The sequence below is a fragment of the Sceloporus occidentalis genome, unplaced genomic scaffold (genome assembly GCF_023333645.1).
Source record: "Sceloporus occidentalis isolate IW3139 unplaced genomic scaffold, rSceOcc1.0.p SCAF_5, whole genome shotgun sequence".
NCBI classification, from domain to species: domain Eukaryota; kingdom Metazoa; phylum Chordata; class Lepidosauria; order Squamata; family Phrynosomatidae; genus Sceloporus; species Sceloporus occidentalis.
In genome coordinates this window covers 178,645,071-178,662,847 of record NW_028316985.1, presented here as the reverse complement: position 1 = coordinate 178,662,847, position 17,777 = coordinate 178,645,071, and the positions used below count along the sequence as shown (strand labels likewise).

The following is a 17,777-nucleotide window of genomic DNA, read 5'->3' as shown; positions in this document are numbered from 1 at the left end:
AGTTTCCATGTTTTCTTGGGAAAAGGAAGAAAAGAAAAAAGAAAAGAAAAGCTTTATTTTAAAGACACCTTCATATGATATTTGATTTGCGCAACTCCACCTCTTCAGTGCTTCTTAGTTTAATCCTGTTAACAGACTGCAGTGGTGAAAGATAGAAGAATTTCGCTTCTGATGATGTTCAAAGGGGTGCATGAAACCTGTTCAGGACTGGGTGGTACTTCTCAAACAGCTGATAGCTGAGGCTTGGTTCCCCCACCCCACCCTTTTGAATTAAATGTGAAGACATGTGTTGCGTTAGAAATATTTGGGTCCATTCTCTCAAGTCCTGACATTTCTCACTGTGTCTGACAATACTGGTTACATTTTAAAATGTGGTTGTGTGTAGTGTGACTTTGAGTCATTTCCAACTTATGGCGACCCTAAGGCAAACCTATAATAGGGTTTTCTTGACAAGATTTGATCAGAGCAGGTTTGCCATTGGCTTCCCCTGAGGCTAATAGAATGTGACTTGCTCAGGGTGACCCAATGGGTGTCATGGTTGAGCTGGGAATCAAACCCTGGCCTCCAACATTCAAACTACTATGGCACACTGGAAGTATAGATGGTTAATTAAACAGCTTAAAACTGTCAGCAAATCCACCTCTGTTTTATACCTATAAAGGCATTGGGGCTAGAGATTAGAAAAGCTACTCTTTTGAACTATAGGTCCCCAGTTCCCCCCAAATTTCCTGTTATAGCTGTCACTGATTCTTATATGAAGCACTCAAAGCTTGGAAAAGTTATTTTTCTCAGAATTTCTTGGAATCTCCCAGCCAGTGCTTAGGAAGGTTACTTTGGGTGTATCTAGGCTGTAGAAATAATGAACTTTGTCACCACTTTAAGTGCTGTAGCTCCATCCTTTGGAATCCTGGGATTTCTAGTTTTACCAGGTCTTTAGCCTTCACTGCCAAAGAATGCTGGTGTCTCACAAAACTACAAACCTCAGGATTCAGTAGAATGGAGCCATGGCAATTAAAATGGTATAAAACTTGCATTATTTCTACAGTGTAGATGTGCACCCTCAGTTAGACTACACTTTCCAGAATCTCCTACCAACATTGTCACTGGCTATATCAGCTGGAAATTCGGGGAGTTGTAGTTCAAGCAATATATTTTCTAAGTTCCCATACAAATGACTTATCCTACTCTTACAAGAGCCTAACCAACATTCTGGGTCTTTTTTGAAAATTTTGTGATGGTTCTGTACCTTAGGAGTTGACAACTGTGTCTGCAGCCAGTTTTTTACCCTGATCCTCACTGCAGCCTTTGCTTACCACCACCACACCATGCATGCTTAAATTCCTCTGCTGCCCTCTTTTCCCCTCTACATCACTATCTGTTACCATTTTGGAAGACAAATAGGAGAAAAATAGTAATTTGAGGGTGCAGGGTGTTTTTTTGGCCCCTGGACCCCACTTTTGTGACCTCTGACACACACATACACACCCCTCCTATATCTTTTCTGCACCTGGACGGGCTTAGTTAACCTTGACAGAGGCTGACTGGAAGAAACAAAGGGCCAGATCAGTGAATCATTCAGAGGTGCTCACAGAGGTACCCTGGTAGTCTTACCAATTGTTACATTTTTATCCTCCACTCCTTTCAGATAACTTGCAGGGGATGGACATACATGGATGTGCCCATCCTTTTTCCTTGCCTGGGAGTTCTCTTCCTACACTCTCCTCTCTTCCAGCACATAGTTCAAGCATTGCTACAGCAGTTAAGCCCAAGAGAAAAGGAAGAAAACAGAAACGCTTCATCTCATTTCTAGTATTAGTTTTTCAGCTCGCTGACATTAGGATGCAAGAAGCTGTGCTTGCGAAAATTCCAGTATGGATTGTTGAGGCAGTTATTTACTTAGTCAGTCCATTAATTTTATTGTATGGATACAACCCACAGACCAAAAGCCTACAGAATTACACAGTGACATTGCCAGAAATTCTATACTCTGCTAAGTTTTCTGCATGATCTGAGATAATTTACTGGCCTCCCAGTGAGTTATCAATATGATGGCAGTAACTGGTTGTGAACTTTATTGCCTGATGTGAATTTTTGACCAGGATCTTCTTTTTTCTTCTTCTTCTTTTTTTGGTTCCTTATTGTGCTTCATTATATCTCCATTTGTTTTCCTTTATTCTGTATCTTCTTTATATCCAGTTGCTATCTTCTCTGGCCCTAAGCAGATAGGAAGCATAGGACAGGCCAAACCACAGATCAATCCCCAGGTTGGCACAGTGATAGGCAGGTGTTTGCAAGCACGCACACCACCACACCATGGACCTGCTACTGCCACACATCCTATACCTGCCTCTGCTGTTATGTCTGCTGAGGAAATCTCCATCGTAGCCTGTAAGGGCGGAAATCTGACTTCATAGTCCACAACAGGTCTTCTCAGCAGATGCAATGGCAGAGGTGGGTACAGGGCATGCAGGGACATCCATTCTACTGGCAGTTGTTGCAGAGTTTCCTAGAAACTCCACAGCAAACAGCCAGTCTGTTTAAACCAGATTAAGGTCTTTGGGCCAGGATTGGACTGAACCCACTGGATCTGTGTCCGGTCTTCCTGATCCTGGCCCGAGGCTAATAGTCTGTGTCATCCAGACAGGACAATGCGAGTCTGGGGGAAGCACAGGCCTTTTAGCCTGTGCATACAGTCTGTCTGTTTGTCTGTGTCTCTCTCTCTTGTATTTTAAAAGAAAGAAAATAGTAAGAGTGCCATTAATTTCACTTACATTAAGTAATAGCCAAACTCCTCTGCAGCCTTAGGTAATTGCCAAACCAGCTGGTTTTGTAGGTTTAAACCACCACCTGACAATTACATTGCTCCGACAACCAGATTGACAATGACAGACACTAGAACGGAGGATCAACCTAATAGTAGCTTGAACATAAGAAGCCAGTTCGCTATAATGTTCTTTTGCACCAGTAACATTAAATGATTAATATGTTTTTCAGCGGGGTGGTCTTAATAACCTTCAGTCATGAATAGTAGCAGAATAGAATGTAAAAACATCAAGAAACAGAGAGAGATGTGTTTTATATTCTGGACGGTGCCACAAAATTGTTGGCACAGTATAAATGCCAAATTATAATCATTATGATATTGTTCCACTTGTCAGAGTACCTGAGCGAGTGGCTGTCTCTAATAATTTTATCATTCTGTTTCTTCCTAGACGAAGTGACCCTGTGGGCCGACCACAGTCCTGGCATCCAGCCAAGTTCATAGAGAACCAGCCCGATCTCAGTATGATGCAAATATCTCAGGGTATGATTGGCAGTCCTTGGCACCAAGCCTACCATTCCAGGTAAGATTTACAGTGTCTTGGCCACAAACCTGCCTCCAAGAAATGGTGTATTGTTTGCTTCCCAAATGAGGAAGAGAACATTTTCTTCTTTGCTCTGAGCTATAATCTCTTGCATTCATATGCAACCTTCATTTTTTTCCAAGCTTCTGGGCTTTAACTCCTTGATGCTGCAGTATAAGGGGCATAGTTCTTTATAGCATTGCAGAATAAAAAGCATAGTATTTCAGGTGTCTTCAACAGTTTTGAAGAATTTGGAAAGAGAGTCATTCACTAAGCATCTCAACATTTACTCCTGGTTTCAGGCTCTTGCAGAATTTGTTTGGTTCTTGGACCATGTCTTTTTATTGTCTGGAAGCACTGTATTATACAACAGTAAGCAAGGCTATGTGTATGGTGCTCTAAAATCAACATGAAAATCTGAATATGCAATGTGAAGTGTAAATTATATACATTTTCTCTGTGTATTTGGGGCTTTGCACTTTGCATTTATTATACTTGTGCTTATCTTTGAAGATTTGCTCAATTTGCAAAATTTATGTATGTTACAATTTTTAGAATATATATATTGGGGGTATTATAACTGATTATATGGAAATGCTGCATGTCCCTTACTCTGTGTTTCCCATTTCCTCTATATGTATTCAAGGGATGGAAAATAAATCATCTGCAAAGTGTTAATGATATTTCCTACTTCTTTCATGTGTATAGCCAAATCCTCAGTATTTCCATCTACTTATACATCTTCCATTTCTGAATCTCAGTACCAGAATAGTGGCTTTCTCTCCTCTGCAATTCAGCCACTGGAATGTCAAGCCTCCTGTGAAAGCTAAATACTGGCACCAGGAGTAATTTATTGAGATCAAAGGAGCCATGGGATGGGAAAGCAGGAAGAAATTCTAGGATTACAAGGGATGGGGAGGGGAGAGATGTGTGTTCTCTTTCTCTCCCTCTCCATGACACCCTTGCACAGATCATCTGGCAGAACCATTCATGCTATCCAGGGAACATTTTTCTTTTTCTTTTTGGGCCATAGTCTGGCACAGTCTAGCCTCAGATTTGTGCTGTCTGTGTCATATATCTGCTGGCACAGTTGCTGTTTCTCCAGGTGTTTCCACTCTGTAGAACGCCAGTGGCATCTAGTGGTCAGATTGCCAGCCCACCTATATTGGTATCTGTCATCAGTAATAGATGAGAGATCTGGAGCTCTCTGTTGGAGAGGTCAAGCTCTCAGGGACTGATATTATTCATCTCTTTGTTTGAAATGACAACAAATGGCACAAACAGCTGAGGAAATTAACTTTTAAACAAGAAAAATGGCTAGTTTGTTGCAGCCATTCATCCTCTTCCTCATCTCCTCTGTCTTGTTTCCTTTCTCATTCCCCGTACTCCTCTCTCACCTGATAAAACTGTTCAGTCCCAGGATAAATATCATGCTGCATCTTTCCTTTTTCCTTTACATTTTCTCTTTTTGTGTGGTGGGGAAATAAATCAGCCTTAGGTCAGGAGCCATCAATGAAAAGAGACTGGGTGACAGTTGAGATTAGGAAAGAGGTGGTTACTTTGATCTCCTTATTGTTCCAAGTCCCTATATTTGTCAGAGGATCAGGTGTAGCTGAACTCACAAGGACTTGCTCAGAGGGCCAGTCAGGATGGGCTTTAGCATGAGAAAACCAAGACTATACTGATGTGTGCTGTGGGCTGGCAGAATCAAGACAGAGTCTGTAGCCAGCTGCATTAGAATCCAGACCTGGCATGGCTTGGAGTTCAGTTTGTGGGAAAACAACCAAACCTACATCATAAGGAGGGCTTGAACTGCATACTCACCTAGACCAAGCAGAAGGCACTAAATCCGCTAGAGCAGGTTAGGCTTCCAGCATTTATGCCAGACCTGCAGTCTGCCAGTCACAGGATTTGGTGTTACACATCTTTATTCTGGAGGATCATCCATAAACAATGACATTCAACTTATATTGAGTGTGAAAGGTTTATTTTTATTTGATACATGACGATTCCCAGACAGTCTCTTACCATAGCATTTATCATCATACACCTTCAAGACAGTGTCCTATTTGTGTTGACATCTTTTTTTAACAATGTTTAACATAACAGGAGTTTCCGTTAATACAAAATGATTCCTGCATTACTCTTTACAGATGGGACAAGAACGGGGGTGTGATAATCTTCCCCATGACTGTGCAGTTAACAGGATTTAATGACAGGAGGAGGACGCTTGCCTTCTGTGTGATAAAGTTCACAGTTGAAAAATGATGATGGTAATGATGATGATCATCTTTCCCCATCTTTTCTCCAAGACTGGGGTTTAAGGCAGCTTATGTCTGTTGTGTGCCTTCAAGTGGTTTCAATTTATGGCAACTCTTAAGGTGAAGAACCTATGACAGGGTTTTCTCAGCAAGATTGGGTTTGCCATTGCCTTCCTCTGAGTCTGAGAATATGCCTTACCCAAAGCTACCCACTGGGTTTCCATGGTTGAGCAGGGATTGAGACCTTGGTCTCCCAGAGCCTAGTCCAACACTCAAACCACTACACTGTGCTGGCTCTCTCAAAATTTAACCACAAGATGATCAATGTTTTAGTCATTGTCAACAGAGTAAAATCTATGAAGATTTACATCTCCATTCGAGGTTGATATGAAGCTTACCAGGAGTAAGAATAAAAAGTAAGAATAAGAATGACCTGCCCCCAGAAGAGCCTACGCCCTGGGTTTCTACAGAGTCAGTGCTCCTGAATGGATCAAGGCAAGCTGCAGAAGTGTATCACCCAGAGAGCTGTAGCCTTATTTTGAGTCTGGATCACTGTGTTGCATCTCTGCATTGTGTGCATGTGTGTGTGCCTGTTGACTTAATTATTTATTTAGAATTTTTATATCCTGCTCTTCAGCCACAAAGGCTCCCAGAACTATTAATAATCAAATTATTAATCTGACAGTTCCCTGTCCTCAGGCTTACAATCAAAATAAGACATGACACACAAGGAAATGGGAATGGCAGTGGGGTAGGAATTAAATCCAGCAGATACTGCCTCTTCTTTTCTCCCTCTGAGGCCATGGTAGTGGCAGTTGGGATGAGAGGGCTTTGTGGCAATCTCATGAATTTTTTAGGGCTTTATTAGGCAAGGAATACTCAGTGGTGATTTTTCCAGTTCCTTGTTCTGAAATATAGCCTACAGCCCTTGGATCTCCCATTCACGTACTTACATGACTGACCCTGCTTAGCTTCCAGGTTCAGACAGGATCTGGTGCCTTTTAATCTCCACATGAGGAGTGATTAAACAATGAAATCAGATGTGTTGCAGAGATGCAGAAGAGTGGATTGCTTCCAGCAGAGACTGACCAGAAGGAGGGAATCAATGAGATAACGCAGTTCTCTCTTCTGTGCAAGAATACTTTTGGGCCCCAAAGGAACTTTTTAAATAATTTATTCATTAATTTCTCTCCAGGCGCTTGCAGTTCTTTTATAGCATCCTAAATGTGCCCTGAACATAGAACATGTTGGGAGTGATTTCTTTTGAGGAAATAATGGCATTTCTCATAATTTGCAATCAGAAGAATTCCTCTAATGCAGTACTGGTAGACTGCACAGCAGTTTTCTAGATTTGGTAGATGGGTAGGGAAAAAAAGTGAGAATCAAAAAAAGAAGGCAGTCATTTCTCTAGCCCTTGGAAATGATAAAAGATCAAAAGAGAGAAAGAAGGCAATAGTGAGTTTGATGTATCTTCAGTTACTAAATTTGACATGCCCAACCCTTCCTCCCCACCACAACCTGTTTTGGACACAGTTCAGAGTTGGCCAGTTTTTGCCTCCCTGAACTGCAGACCTTTCTGCATTTACTAAAATAAAATGAGGTTTTGGAAAGTTGATATAGACATGGGCCTTAAGTGGCATTGAGATACACAGGATATGCTGTTTCTAACTTCTTGGTCACAATATGAGGTGAATGAGTGATGTTCCTGTGATAGAAATAATTCATTATTCCTGTTTTGCCTATGATGAATAGTAATAATCACTTGGTGTTCAAGAGATTCTGGGATATAAAGACAAATTGTCCACATTCTGCCTTGTAAGAGTGGACCAGATTGGTTTTAAGGCTAGCCCATCTTCCAGTTTGCCAAGTTTGTATGAGGAAAATGAAAAAGAATCAAAGGAGCACTCCAAAAAGCATTGATAACTGGATGGTTCATGCCTGGCTCCCTGTATATGAGCCTCTTTGACAAGCAGCGTTGTCATCTTCTTTTTATAACAGTTTTTGAGACCCTTGACAGTAGAAGTCTTCCCATAATGAGTAACTCAGTTGGTGCCTTTTTAGAACTGCTATGGTTTCACTGCATTCTAACCCCCCCCCCCCTCCAATCCTTCACTGCCTCCTTTCCTGTCATGTCTGTTTAGTTTTCTCACAGCGAACAAAATGTCTGCAGTCCAGTTGGAGTTTCCAGGAAGACTGCCAGGGTGTAGCCTTCACCTCCATAAAAAGAAAAGCAATAGGGAAAAAGGAAAAGAATGAGGCAGAGAGGGAGAGAGGCAGATTGAGATAGAAGGGAAATTCCTCCAGCTTCTCTTGCTTTCTTGCTCTTCTTTTCTCTTGCTCCCTCCTTCTCTCTCTCTTTCTGTTACACTCATGATGTCTGAATATTTTGGTGATGTTTAGGATGCTTTTGATGGATTGCAATGGGTGGAGTAGACACACTTGGACTTCCCTGCAATGCCTCTGTTTCTTGCAATGTGCCTCCATCTATTTTTTCTTTCCCTTCCTAGTGATAAATAAGAGACATATGTTGCAATGTCAAATGAGTCTTCTTAGCAAATCCGGATGACTGCACACTTAGAACAGAGCAAAGCCCAAATATGGGTTTTCTTCTGTTCCTCTAAAAACTAAACATATCCCTCAGAGTCCCTTTATAAGCCAGTAGAACTCGTGTCTCTTGGTTGCATGTTAAAACTAACTTCTGCTTGTCTCTCTCTTTTCTTTTCTCTCTTGTACTCCTGTATGCAGTTCCTCTGCAAGTGATCTTTCCAGCTACGACCATGGTTATTTAAGGAGAAGTCCTGACCAATACAGCTCCAGGGGGAGCATGGAGAGCTTGGACCATACTCCTGCAGGGTATGCCCAACACCCTTGCCACCTTTCGCCTGCCAAATCGACCAATAGTATCGACCAGCTTTCCCATCTCCACAGCAAGAGGGATTCAGCATACAGCTCTTTCTCAACCAACTCCAGCATCCCTGAATATCCAGCACCTGCATTTTGCAAGGAGAGGTCCTACTCCATGGAGAATGTGCATTCCCGAGGCCGACCACAGGAAGGGGGAATGCGGCAGGCAGATATCAGGTACATTAAAACTGTCTACAATGCCCAGCGAGGGGTTTCAGAGGAGTATGAAGTCAAGTCCTCTGCTCTCCTGCCAAGCTATGAAGCTCAGGCTAAAGGTTACAGCTCCAGCAGATTGCATGGGTACAACAAAGGCCCACAAACCCGGAGTTCGTCTGACAGCGAAAGCCTGTATATGAAGGGGCCTCCCTTGCCACCAGCCCGTAGTGATAGTTATGCAGCAATAAGGCACCATGAGAGGCCCAGCTCCTGGTCAAGTCTTGAGCACAGGAAGTCATGCAGGACTCATCCCAAAGGTGCTTGGTCTCATCTGGGCCAAGGCACTCCTCCTCCAGGGCAGCTCCAGAAATCTGCATTTTTAGAAGGACAGCTCCACACAGTGATGGAGAAGAGCCCTGAGAATAGTCCCACAGTGAAGCCCAAACAGGTCTACCCACAGGCAGCTCAGCCAGGGCAGCCATTACTTCCAACTGGTGTTTATCCTGTTCCTTCACCTGAGCCTCACTTTGCTCAGGTCCCTCACCCTACTGCAAGTAATAGTGGAATGGTTTATCCAGCACTTGCCAAAGAGAGTGGGTATGCACCACCACCTGTTCCTTCTCCATCTTCATATGAAAAGGCTTCTACCTGCAGGTCACATTCTGGCTTGGATGAAAATGGAAACCAAAGCATTCCTAACAAGGCTGCCATCTTCTACCAACCTGAATTTGTGCCATCGATGGCAGGGAAGAAGAAAGAGGTGGGAGACACAGCTACAAAATTTGTCCTGTACAGAACTCATCCTAAAGCCTATGCAACATCTCCAAGACAGGAAGAATCAGAGTGCCCTTACAAGACAGCATCCATAATCCAGGAAAACATGAGAAACACTCAGCGTTCAAACCACAGTGCTCAGCCACGGCTGTCCCAGTCAAGGTATGTGAATGACAGCAAAGTCCACTTCCAGTCAAAGGACTGTGGTTCAGGAGAGCAGCCAGAAGACATGAATGCTAACTTGCAGAGAGATTCCACAACACAAAACCAGTGGAGCTCTAGTAAGGCCAAGCAATATGGCTTCTCTTCCTTGCAAAATATCCCAGAGAGCACAAAGTTGCAAAACAGCAAGGAGCTGACGGAGATGCAGCCAGGTAAGAGCTACTCTGGTGCCAAATGGCATGTTATAAATTATAATAGCCAAGAAGAGAAGGAAAACCAAGGGCAGCTCCCTGAATACTGGCAGGACAGAGAATGGCAAGTCTCGGAAGCATGCCAGGATGCCACAAATCATCCCCATGGTATAGAGCCAAAATATGAGGTGCCCTCTTGTTCATTAGCCCCAAAGCCATCAGATTTTACAATTCGCCGGCTCAGTTCTAGTAGCACCCAAAGCATTCAGAACTCTCAATATGGGAAGATGGAATCGAAGAAGGCTCTGTGTTCTGTTCTGGAAAAGGTGAGCAGGATAGAACAGCGTGAACAAGGCAATCAGTGGCCACAGAATTTGAGTGCAAACTGTTTTGGCCAGAATTATGGGTCAAACAAGTCTAGCATAAATGCCATTGAGGAGATGCAAAACAGTCATAACTCTCAAGAGTTTGACCAGTTGCTTGATGAACATGGCAGGGTGGCCAGCCCAAATACCTCAGGTCAGACCCCTTATATGCACCACCCAATTGAGAGAGGAGCTGGCAAAGCAGAGAGGGCTAACTGGCATTCTTCAGAGCAGCAGATGGCAGCAACAACAGCTATGGTACCAGTGCCACCACAGCAGAATATCTATCATGGCACGCCCTCTGAAAATGAATCACAGAAACAGGCTGGGCAGCTGCAACGGAGCAGAAGTACCTTCCAGATGGTGGAGGAGCCTGAGAAGGAGATCATATGGAAGGTTAATATCCAGGGTATGAGCAGATCACAGCTGGATATTCCCTTTAACAGGGCTTACAGGAACAGTATTAAAGATGCCCAGTCACGGGTTTTGAGGGCCACCTCCTTCAGGCGCAAAGACCTCAACATTAGCCCTCCAGTTGGTAAGGAGCCAAAAAGGAGTGTACAAAGACCAGCTTCAGCACACCTTGGGATGAGGAGCACTGCAGCATCTCCACATACCCCAAAGGAGAGGCATAGCATTACACCAACACAGACAAAAATGGAATATACTAATAAAGAAAGTCTTCCTGGGCCTCCACATGTACCTCGCATTGGGAGTAGGAAGCGCCTGACAGCTGAACAGAAAAAGAGGTCGTACTCAGAGCCAGAGAAGATGAATGAAGTGGGTGTGTCTGACAGTGAGCTCTCTCCTTTCTCCCTCCAGAAGAAAGTCCTCCAGTTTGTTTTTCCAGAGAACACAGTGGCTGATAGGCGCAAGATCTTTGAGCAGGAGAACAAGGCTTGTTCCACCATCAATCTGTCCAGGCCAGAGCTGAAGCAGCTGCAGCAAAATGCACTGGCAGATTACATTGAACGCAAAACTGGGAAACGACCATCTTCTGCATCTCAGGAAACCAGCCTCCCACATGAGGGTTCCCAGACACCATATCTGCAAACAAGTGTCCAAGATGGCCAGTCTCTGTCATCATCTTCCAGCATGAATTCTCTTCAGGACCAGAGTCTTTTACATCATAGGGAGTCTCTAGATCGGGTGTCTAGAACAGGACGTAGCATTGTTACTCTCCCTCCTGGGCTTACGGGCTGCTTTGATATCCATGAATATGACAATAAGAAGGCAGCTCACCCAAATAGGAGTAGCAGCAAGAGCTCTTTTCCCACTTGGCTGAAAGTAGATCGCCACCATGAGCACAAAGCCAGTTTGGAGCTCAGTAAAAGCACTCAGACTGATCTTGACGTATGCAACCAGCCATGTCCTGATAACCAAGCCCTGGACAAGAAAGCACACAGCAGGAAACCTGGGAAGTCAGCCTCTGCAGAGGATTTGCTGGACAGATCAGAAAATCAGGCGGTCGCTGTGCACATCCGATCCAGGTCATCTCCCACAGCAGATAAGAAGTGCCAGGTATGTCGATGGTATGGGATTCTTTTCATGATACTTTGATGGTCTTATTGGTTGGTTCCGTTGTTATTTGGGATTGTTCTGAAATGTAAATAAATTGCAAGTGACCATGAACAGAAAATCCATTGCATTTACAGGCCACTTTGTCCTTTGCTGTGCACTAAAGGAGTCTCACATTTGTGTAAAGCATTTTATTTCCTAGGATTCGAGACCTCTGATAGGCTCTAGACCATAGCTGTAATGAGTTAAACTCCCAGCGACCATCTCTAGAGCAATCCACATTTAAGTGAGGGACAGTTGTGTAAGAGCATACTTATGATCTGGCACACCTGTCATTCATATTCATGGAGGCTGGAGTGAAATGGGATAAAATATGCTGTTTTCTAATGACACATTAGTTCTGCATTGTTAGTTTTGGGTCACATGAATCTTCCTGTTCTTCCTGGGTGTTTAGGATTGCATCCAGCTCTTCAGTCACACCTACATTATATTTTCACAACAAGCCTATAAGCAAGCTGAAGTCAGAGAGAGGTGGTAATTGGGGGGAAAGACGGGTACATCAGTAATCTGACAGTTTCACTACTTGTGCAGGGAGAGATATAAGACCTCTATGGGCAAGCAAAGGAGCAACAGCCCCAACTAATACAGCTATGTGGTCCTAGCCACCCATTGCACTAGGAAAGGGTAACCACCTGGCATACAGTTCCTAACGTAGACCAGTATCTTTGCAGAGTCATGTACATATTTCTTCAGTGCCTGCTTGAGTTTTCTTTAGAATTATGGGAAAAGTGGCTTGGGAAATCTTCTGTTGAAAAGGTACAGGTGATTTTTCAAGCCACCCTTCCCATAGTGTCTTTGTGTCTTGGCTCTGAAGATTCCTCTGACTCAGGCTTTGAAGAGACAAGCAGTTCTAGATAGAGCTACCCAGGCATTATGCTCTGCTGAAACGGAATAGTATCTCGTGCTATATCTCCATGCTCTGCAGTAGCTCTCCAATTGTCTTACCTTCACAACAAAATCATTAGCTGGACATCCAGCTGCTCTTTTGTGAGTTTGTAAAGCACAGTTTGGGCAAACAACCCCCCAACTCCCCCCCCCCCTTTTAGAGCAACACCAGTAACTAGAATTCGGAAGGCAAAACACAAATAAAGTTTTCCCACTACCACCATCAGGCACTTTATCAGGCAATCTGGAAAACCATTTGTTCCAAATTTCTCTGTGTTGAGACAAAGGGCCTTACTAGGACCAAATTGAGAACTGCTTCATTTGAGGCCTTTTGTTGTTTTCTTTCCCCTCTTGGCTTCTCTGTGCTCTTGCCTTGGGTGTATTAGGTAGGTTGCTAAGCTACCCTGGGGTAGAAGCCACAAAACCTCTGTTTTGAAAACATGGTAGGATAAATAATAGAACAGATAATTAAGGAGGGGAAATGTTTAAGCATCTGTCTGAATCTGTTAACCAGACCACCAAAACTAGTGGAAATCCCTTTTTGGATGTAAATGCTTTAAGCTGCTCCTTTGTCCCACATTATCTGACTTTTCTGAATCTTCTTGATCTGTTAGCAGAAGTGCCTCAATGGCAACAGACACTGTTCTACTGGAGTCTACTGGAGTCCTTGTTGTTCTACTGGAGTCCCATCATTAAACTGAATTGCCAGCATCTTTATAGTAAAGTATACAGGGCTTTAACCAAAGAGATATTTTAATAACCAAATATGCATAGTTGGGGGATGCTCTCCATTACGAATTTTGATTTTTAGACCAGCCTTCTTTGTGTGCCTGTTAACAGCAGCTTGACATGCCATAAACTTGAGTACATCAGATACTTATTAATGGCACAAGAGTGGGACCTAATAATAGGGTTGGCAACCTTAAAACAATTCAGGACACACCAGCAGATCTACATTACCAAAGGGACACATGGACCAACTTATTTTGGTTCATTGTGCCCAGTATTATCTATTCTGACTGGTAGCACTTGTCTTTCTGAGATCTTTTCCATCATTTGTTGCCTTAACTGGGAGATGCTTTTGATGTACACAAGGGGAGGGGGGTTGTCAAAATAAGCACAGTTGAAGGCAGTGCATTTAAACATTACTTTATTGGCTAACAACTTCCAAAATGAATATTGTCGTGTTAGCTGGGGATACTGGGAGTTGTAGTCCAAAGAAGTAACATCTCCAGGCTATGGTTGACAGGTACGAAAGCCCTGTAGGCCACAGAACTTTTCCAAGCACCAATCAATTAATTGGATTGAGTCCATTGTGCTTTTCATGGGAATAGTTTCATTCAAACCCAAATGTATTTGTTGAAAAGAGAAGGAGGAGGAGAGGACAGAGAAAGGATAACAGATAGATAGAGAAAGGATAACAGAGTACATTGGGATCACCTCTCTTTTTTAAAAAAAAATTATGTGTAAAAATCTTTATTTCTCTTGCAGCAGCAGATGTGCCCCAGCTCTTGGCTTGCTATATATTTTTAAAGGGTTTGCATGGGGTATATACAGTTCCCTCAAGAAAGACTATAAATTACAGTGCAGTGTCACTGAAGGAATTTGTTTAAAGATCTGAGGAAATTGATAGCTGTGTGGAATTGCCAGCCCATCTGTCTTCAACCACACATTCTCCATCTTCCTCTGCGTCTCCTCTTCTAGCTTGTCTCTGCCTGCATGCCTTATAGCAATCTGGCTTATAAATTTGGATGCAAATTTAAACTGCACCCCCCTCCTTTGTATACACATACAGCCCCCTCCTTTCTGTCTAATGTGAAAGCAAGATGCACCATATGAGAAAGAAATACTGAGAGAGAAGGACTGGAGCTCAGATCAGAAGATCCATGACCCCACAATGTGTGACTCCTGTGCACAATATGTGACATTTTGCTCCTGTGCAGGAGTGGCTAGCGGATTCATTGCTGCGGGTTGGCAAATCTAGTTTTGGTTTTTGTGACTGCTGCTCCCACAGCTGATCAAATTAATATAGGAGCTTTCCCAGTACTGAACCCTATCCCAACAGTGTTCAGCACTGGGGTAGTTTCTCCACAGATCAGAGCAGCTGCCAAAGGTGCAGCACTAAATCTGAGAGCAGATTCACTACCCCCACAACAAAGGATGGACCAGCCTCCCCTCCCTTTGTGTCTCTCTGTGTGTACACACACGCACAGCCATGCCCATGCACATAGAACCATAGAATCCTAGAGTTGGAAGAGACCACAAGAGCCATCCAGTCCAACCCCCTGCCATGCAGGAATTCACAATCAAAGCATCCCTGACAGATGGCCATCCAGCCTCTGTTTAAAAACCTTCAAAGAAGGAGGCTCAACTACTCTCCAAGGCTGCATATTCCACATATGCTTAGTCTCTTTCTTTTGTCTTGGAGCAAGACAATTTTGAAATTGCAATATCTTATACATTATAAAAATTTTAATGTACAGAAGGAGCTTTAAAACAAAATATTCTTATGTATCAGATTAAATTCTTTGTTTTTCAAAACTGTGGAAAGTGTAAAAATTTTAGAACTGTTATGGGAGAAATAAGTCAGTGGTTGAGCAGCTGCATTGGGTATGAAAGATCTCATGCTGGATCTATTCCATCACGTGCCAGGTTTTCTGAAAGGGTTTTCTGCCCGACACTTTGGGGTACAGCTGCCAGTCAAGGGGATGAACAGTGCCAAGGTTGATGGGCAAAACAGATTGACTTTGGGTTAGGCAACCTTATGGATCTCCATTGACATTCAGTAGTCACAAATCAGGTCGTGTTGCAAGTATAGACCACAGTTACATCTGCTTACAAACCCTCTAACTCTCCCAATTTGGCAGGACCACTCCCAATTAATCCTCTGTTGTCTCATTTTCTCAGCTGCTTTTAAAATATCCCAGTTTCTCTTTCCTTCTCCCATTTTATCCCCTCGTCTTCAATTTACTTCAGTGTCTGTAAAATGAATTCAGAGTTCACAAATAGTTTGCACTCCGTTAACTCTGAAAGAAGGGAGAGGAGAAGAAGGGGCAGACTCATGCCCTTCGCAGTAGGCTCAGGGAAATACAAACTGCTACAGCCTCTCCTAGCTTGTGCTTTCTTCCTCATTAATAACATTTGCCATGTTGACCACACTCTGATGTTGTTTAGCCACATCTGTCCCAATTTTCATCTGTGAAATGGAGATATGTGCTTGTCTGTCCCTGAGGCACACTAAAATCAGTGGGGTTTGTGCAAAGATAAATGGTGTGTGAGGTTAAAGCTGAAAACGAAATTTAATCTAAATACTGCTTGAGCTACTTTTTCAGATTTTGTTCATTATAGTTCTCAGATGTGGAAGGGAAAGGTTTATTCATCTGTAGGTCTGGATCGTCCAGATGGTTTGGACTTCAGCTCCCAGACTTTCCAGCCAATATGGTTAGTAAACAGGAATTCAGGAAGCTGAAGTACCAAATATCTGGCGGACCAAAGGCTGCTAGAGATTGTAAAACAGAGCAAATATGTAGCTGTCTGACATGTTTTCCCAATGGGGCTTCAGCACATTCAGTTATTACACAGCTGTCAAAAAGTGCACAGTTTTGCTGACATGCAGATATGGTACAATGAGGAAAAGCTTCCAGGGTTAAAGGCACAGCAATCTTTCCAGGCAAAATAGCTGGCAAATCTACATTTACATGAGAAACAAACATAAGGTGGGATGACAGGTATGTGTATATAGAAAATAGGCATTTCTGCTGATACAGTTGAAACCCTTAAAAAGCAGTTATAAATGTGGATAACTGACCATTAATGATATCGACAGCCCTAACTGTGCAAAGTTGGGGTACAATATGGGGCTGCCCTATTTATTTCAAGAAAAGAAGGTGTATTTACATGAGCATTTGCCTTCCCAGTTGAGTAAATAGGTAAGTTATTATAGATGCTGAGGGTGGGTAGGAGAGCTCTGCATATGTTGGAGCATTTGTACCTGTGAAATAAACAAATGACAGACTGAGGCAGCTGTATTTGAGATTGGAATGCAAGTATCATGATCTACTGAACAGCTGGGAGTCAAATCCATTTTCTCCACCTCTTTTACATGCAAACCCAGACATTTTGAGAGTGTTTATAGGAAGAGGAGCAGCTGTGGCCATGAGAGCTGCTGACACTACAGTTTAGTAACAGTGAGAGTCCCCCAGCCTGCCACACTCTCCTCTCTATCTTCACATTGACTTTCCATTAAAACATATTGCCAAAAGGCTGTTACTTCATTGGCACTATATTTTGCATAAGCTACGTCTGGCAATTGTAAGGAGCTCACTGTATCAAAGTGTTGCACAAATTAGATTACACATTCCTTCCAGAGGTGCACACTAGCAAACATATACATATCTCCTCCTTGTCCTTTGCCTCCAATATTCAAAAGCACCAGTTGGGCCTATAAGTTGTTGTTCTGTGCATTCAAGTCACTTCTGATTTATGGCAACCCTATTTCAGGTTTTTGGGGGGCTGAGAGTGTGTGACTTGCCCAAGATCATGGGTTTCCATGGCACAGAGGCATAACCCAGTGCTCAAACCACTTCTGCACACTGTAACTCCTTCTATCCCACCAATACCGTTTATGGAACACTTAGCTTTCTTCTTATTTTTAAATTCTTCTTCTATTTCTTCTTAAGGAATTATTGATGGCAGAAAATACTGAGTTCAATCGTTTTGTGAAAGATCCATTCTACATTGTGGGTGCTGGAACCAGGTAGATATGAGTCTATTTGTATGTGCTAAATGTATCAGACTGTCTTGGCATACTTTTCAATAGGAAGTAATAGGTGGAGCTGCTTTGTATATAAGTGAGCATTAATTACTTTTAATATGGGTGAGGTGGGAGGATGACATATCTTGTGTAGCACCAATAATCTGTATGCATTGACAGAAATTGACCCAAGGGAAGATCACAATTACCTATTTTTATTTTGTATTTTTACTCTCCCCTTTTGTTTCTTGGCAGTAAGTTTTCCTTGCCTGATCAATGTACATTCCTGAACAAGAGGCGTTCAAATAGAGCTGTAGGACAATAAATCTGCAAAGATTTTCAAGAGCATGTAAATTAACTTCAAACTTCTAAAGCAAAGGGACAATTTCCTTATGGATAGCCTT

At 42.8% G+C, this 17,777-nt stretch overlaps 1 protein-coding gene across 4 annotated transcripts in view; it reads left to right on the top strand.

The window, feature by feature from the left end:
* SHROOM3 (shroom family member 3) overlaps window positions 1-17,777 on the top strand; it is an 87,499-nt gene that overhangs the window by 50,398 nt on the left and 19,324 nt on the right. For all 4 annotated transcript variants that reach the window (XM_089526297.1, XM_089526295.1, XM_089526298.1 and 1 more), the window contains 3 exons: window positions 3,213-3,344; window positions 8,351-11,678; window positions 17,300-17,376. In XM_089526297.1, coding sequence (XP_089382423.1) covers window positions 3,286-3,344; window positions 8,351-11,678; window positions 17,300-17,376 — 3,464 coding nt within the window. In that variant the 5' untranslated portion in view covers window positions 3,213-3,285. The remainder of the gene's footprint in view (window positions 1-3,212; window positions 3,345-8,350; window positions 11,679-17,299; window positions 17,377-17,777) is intronic.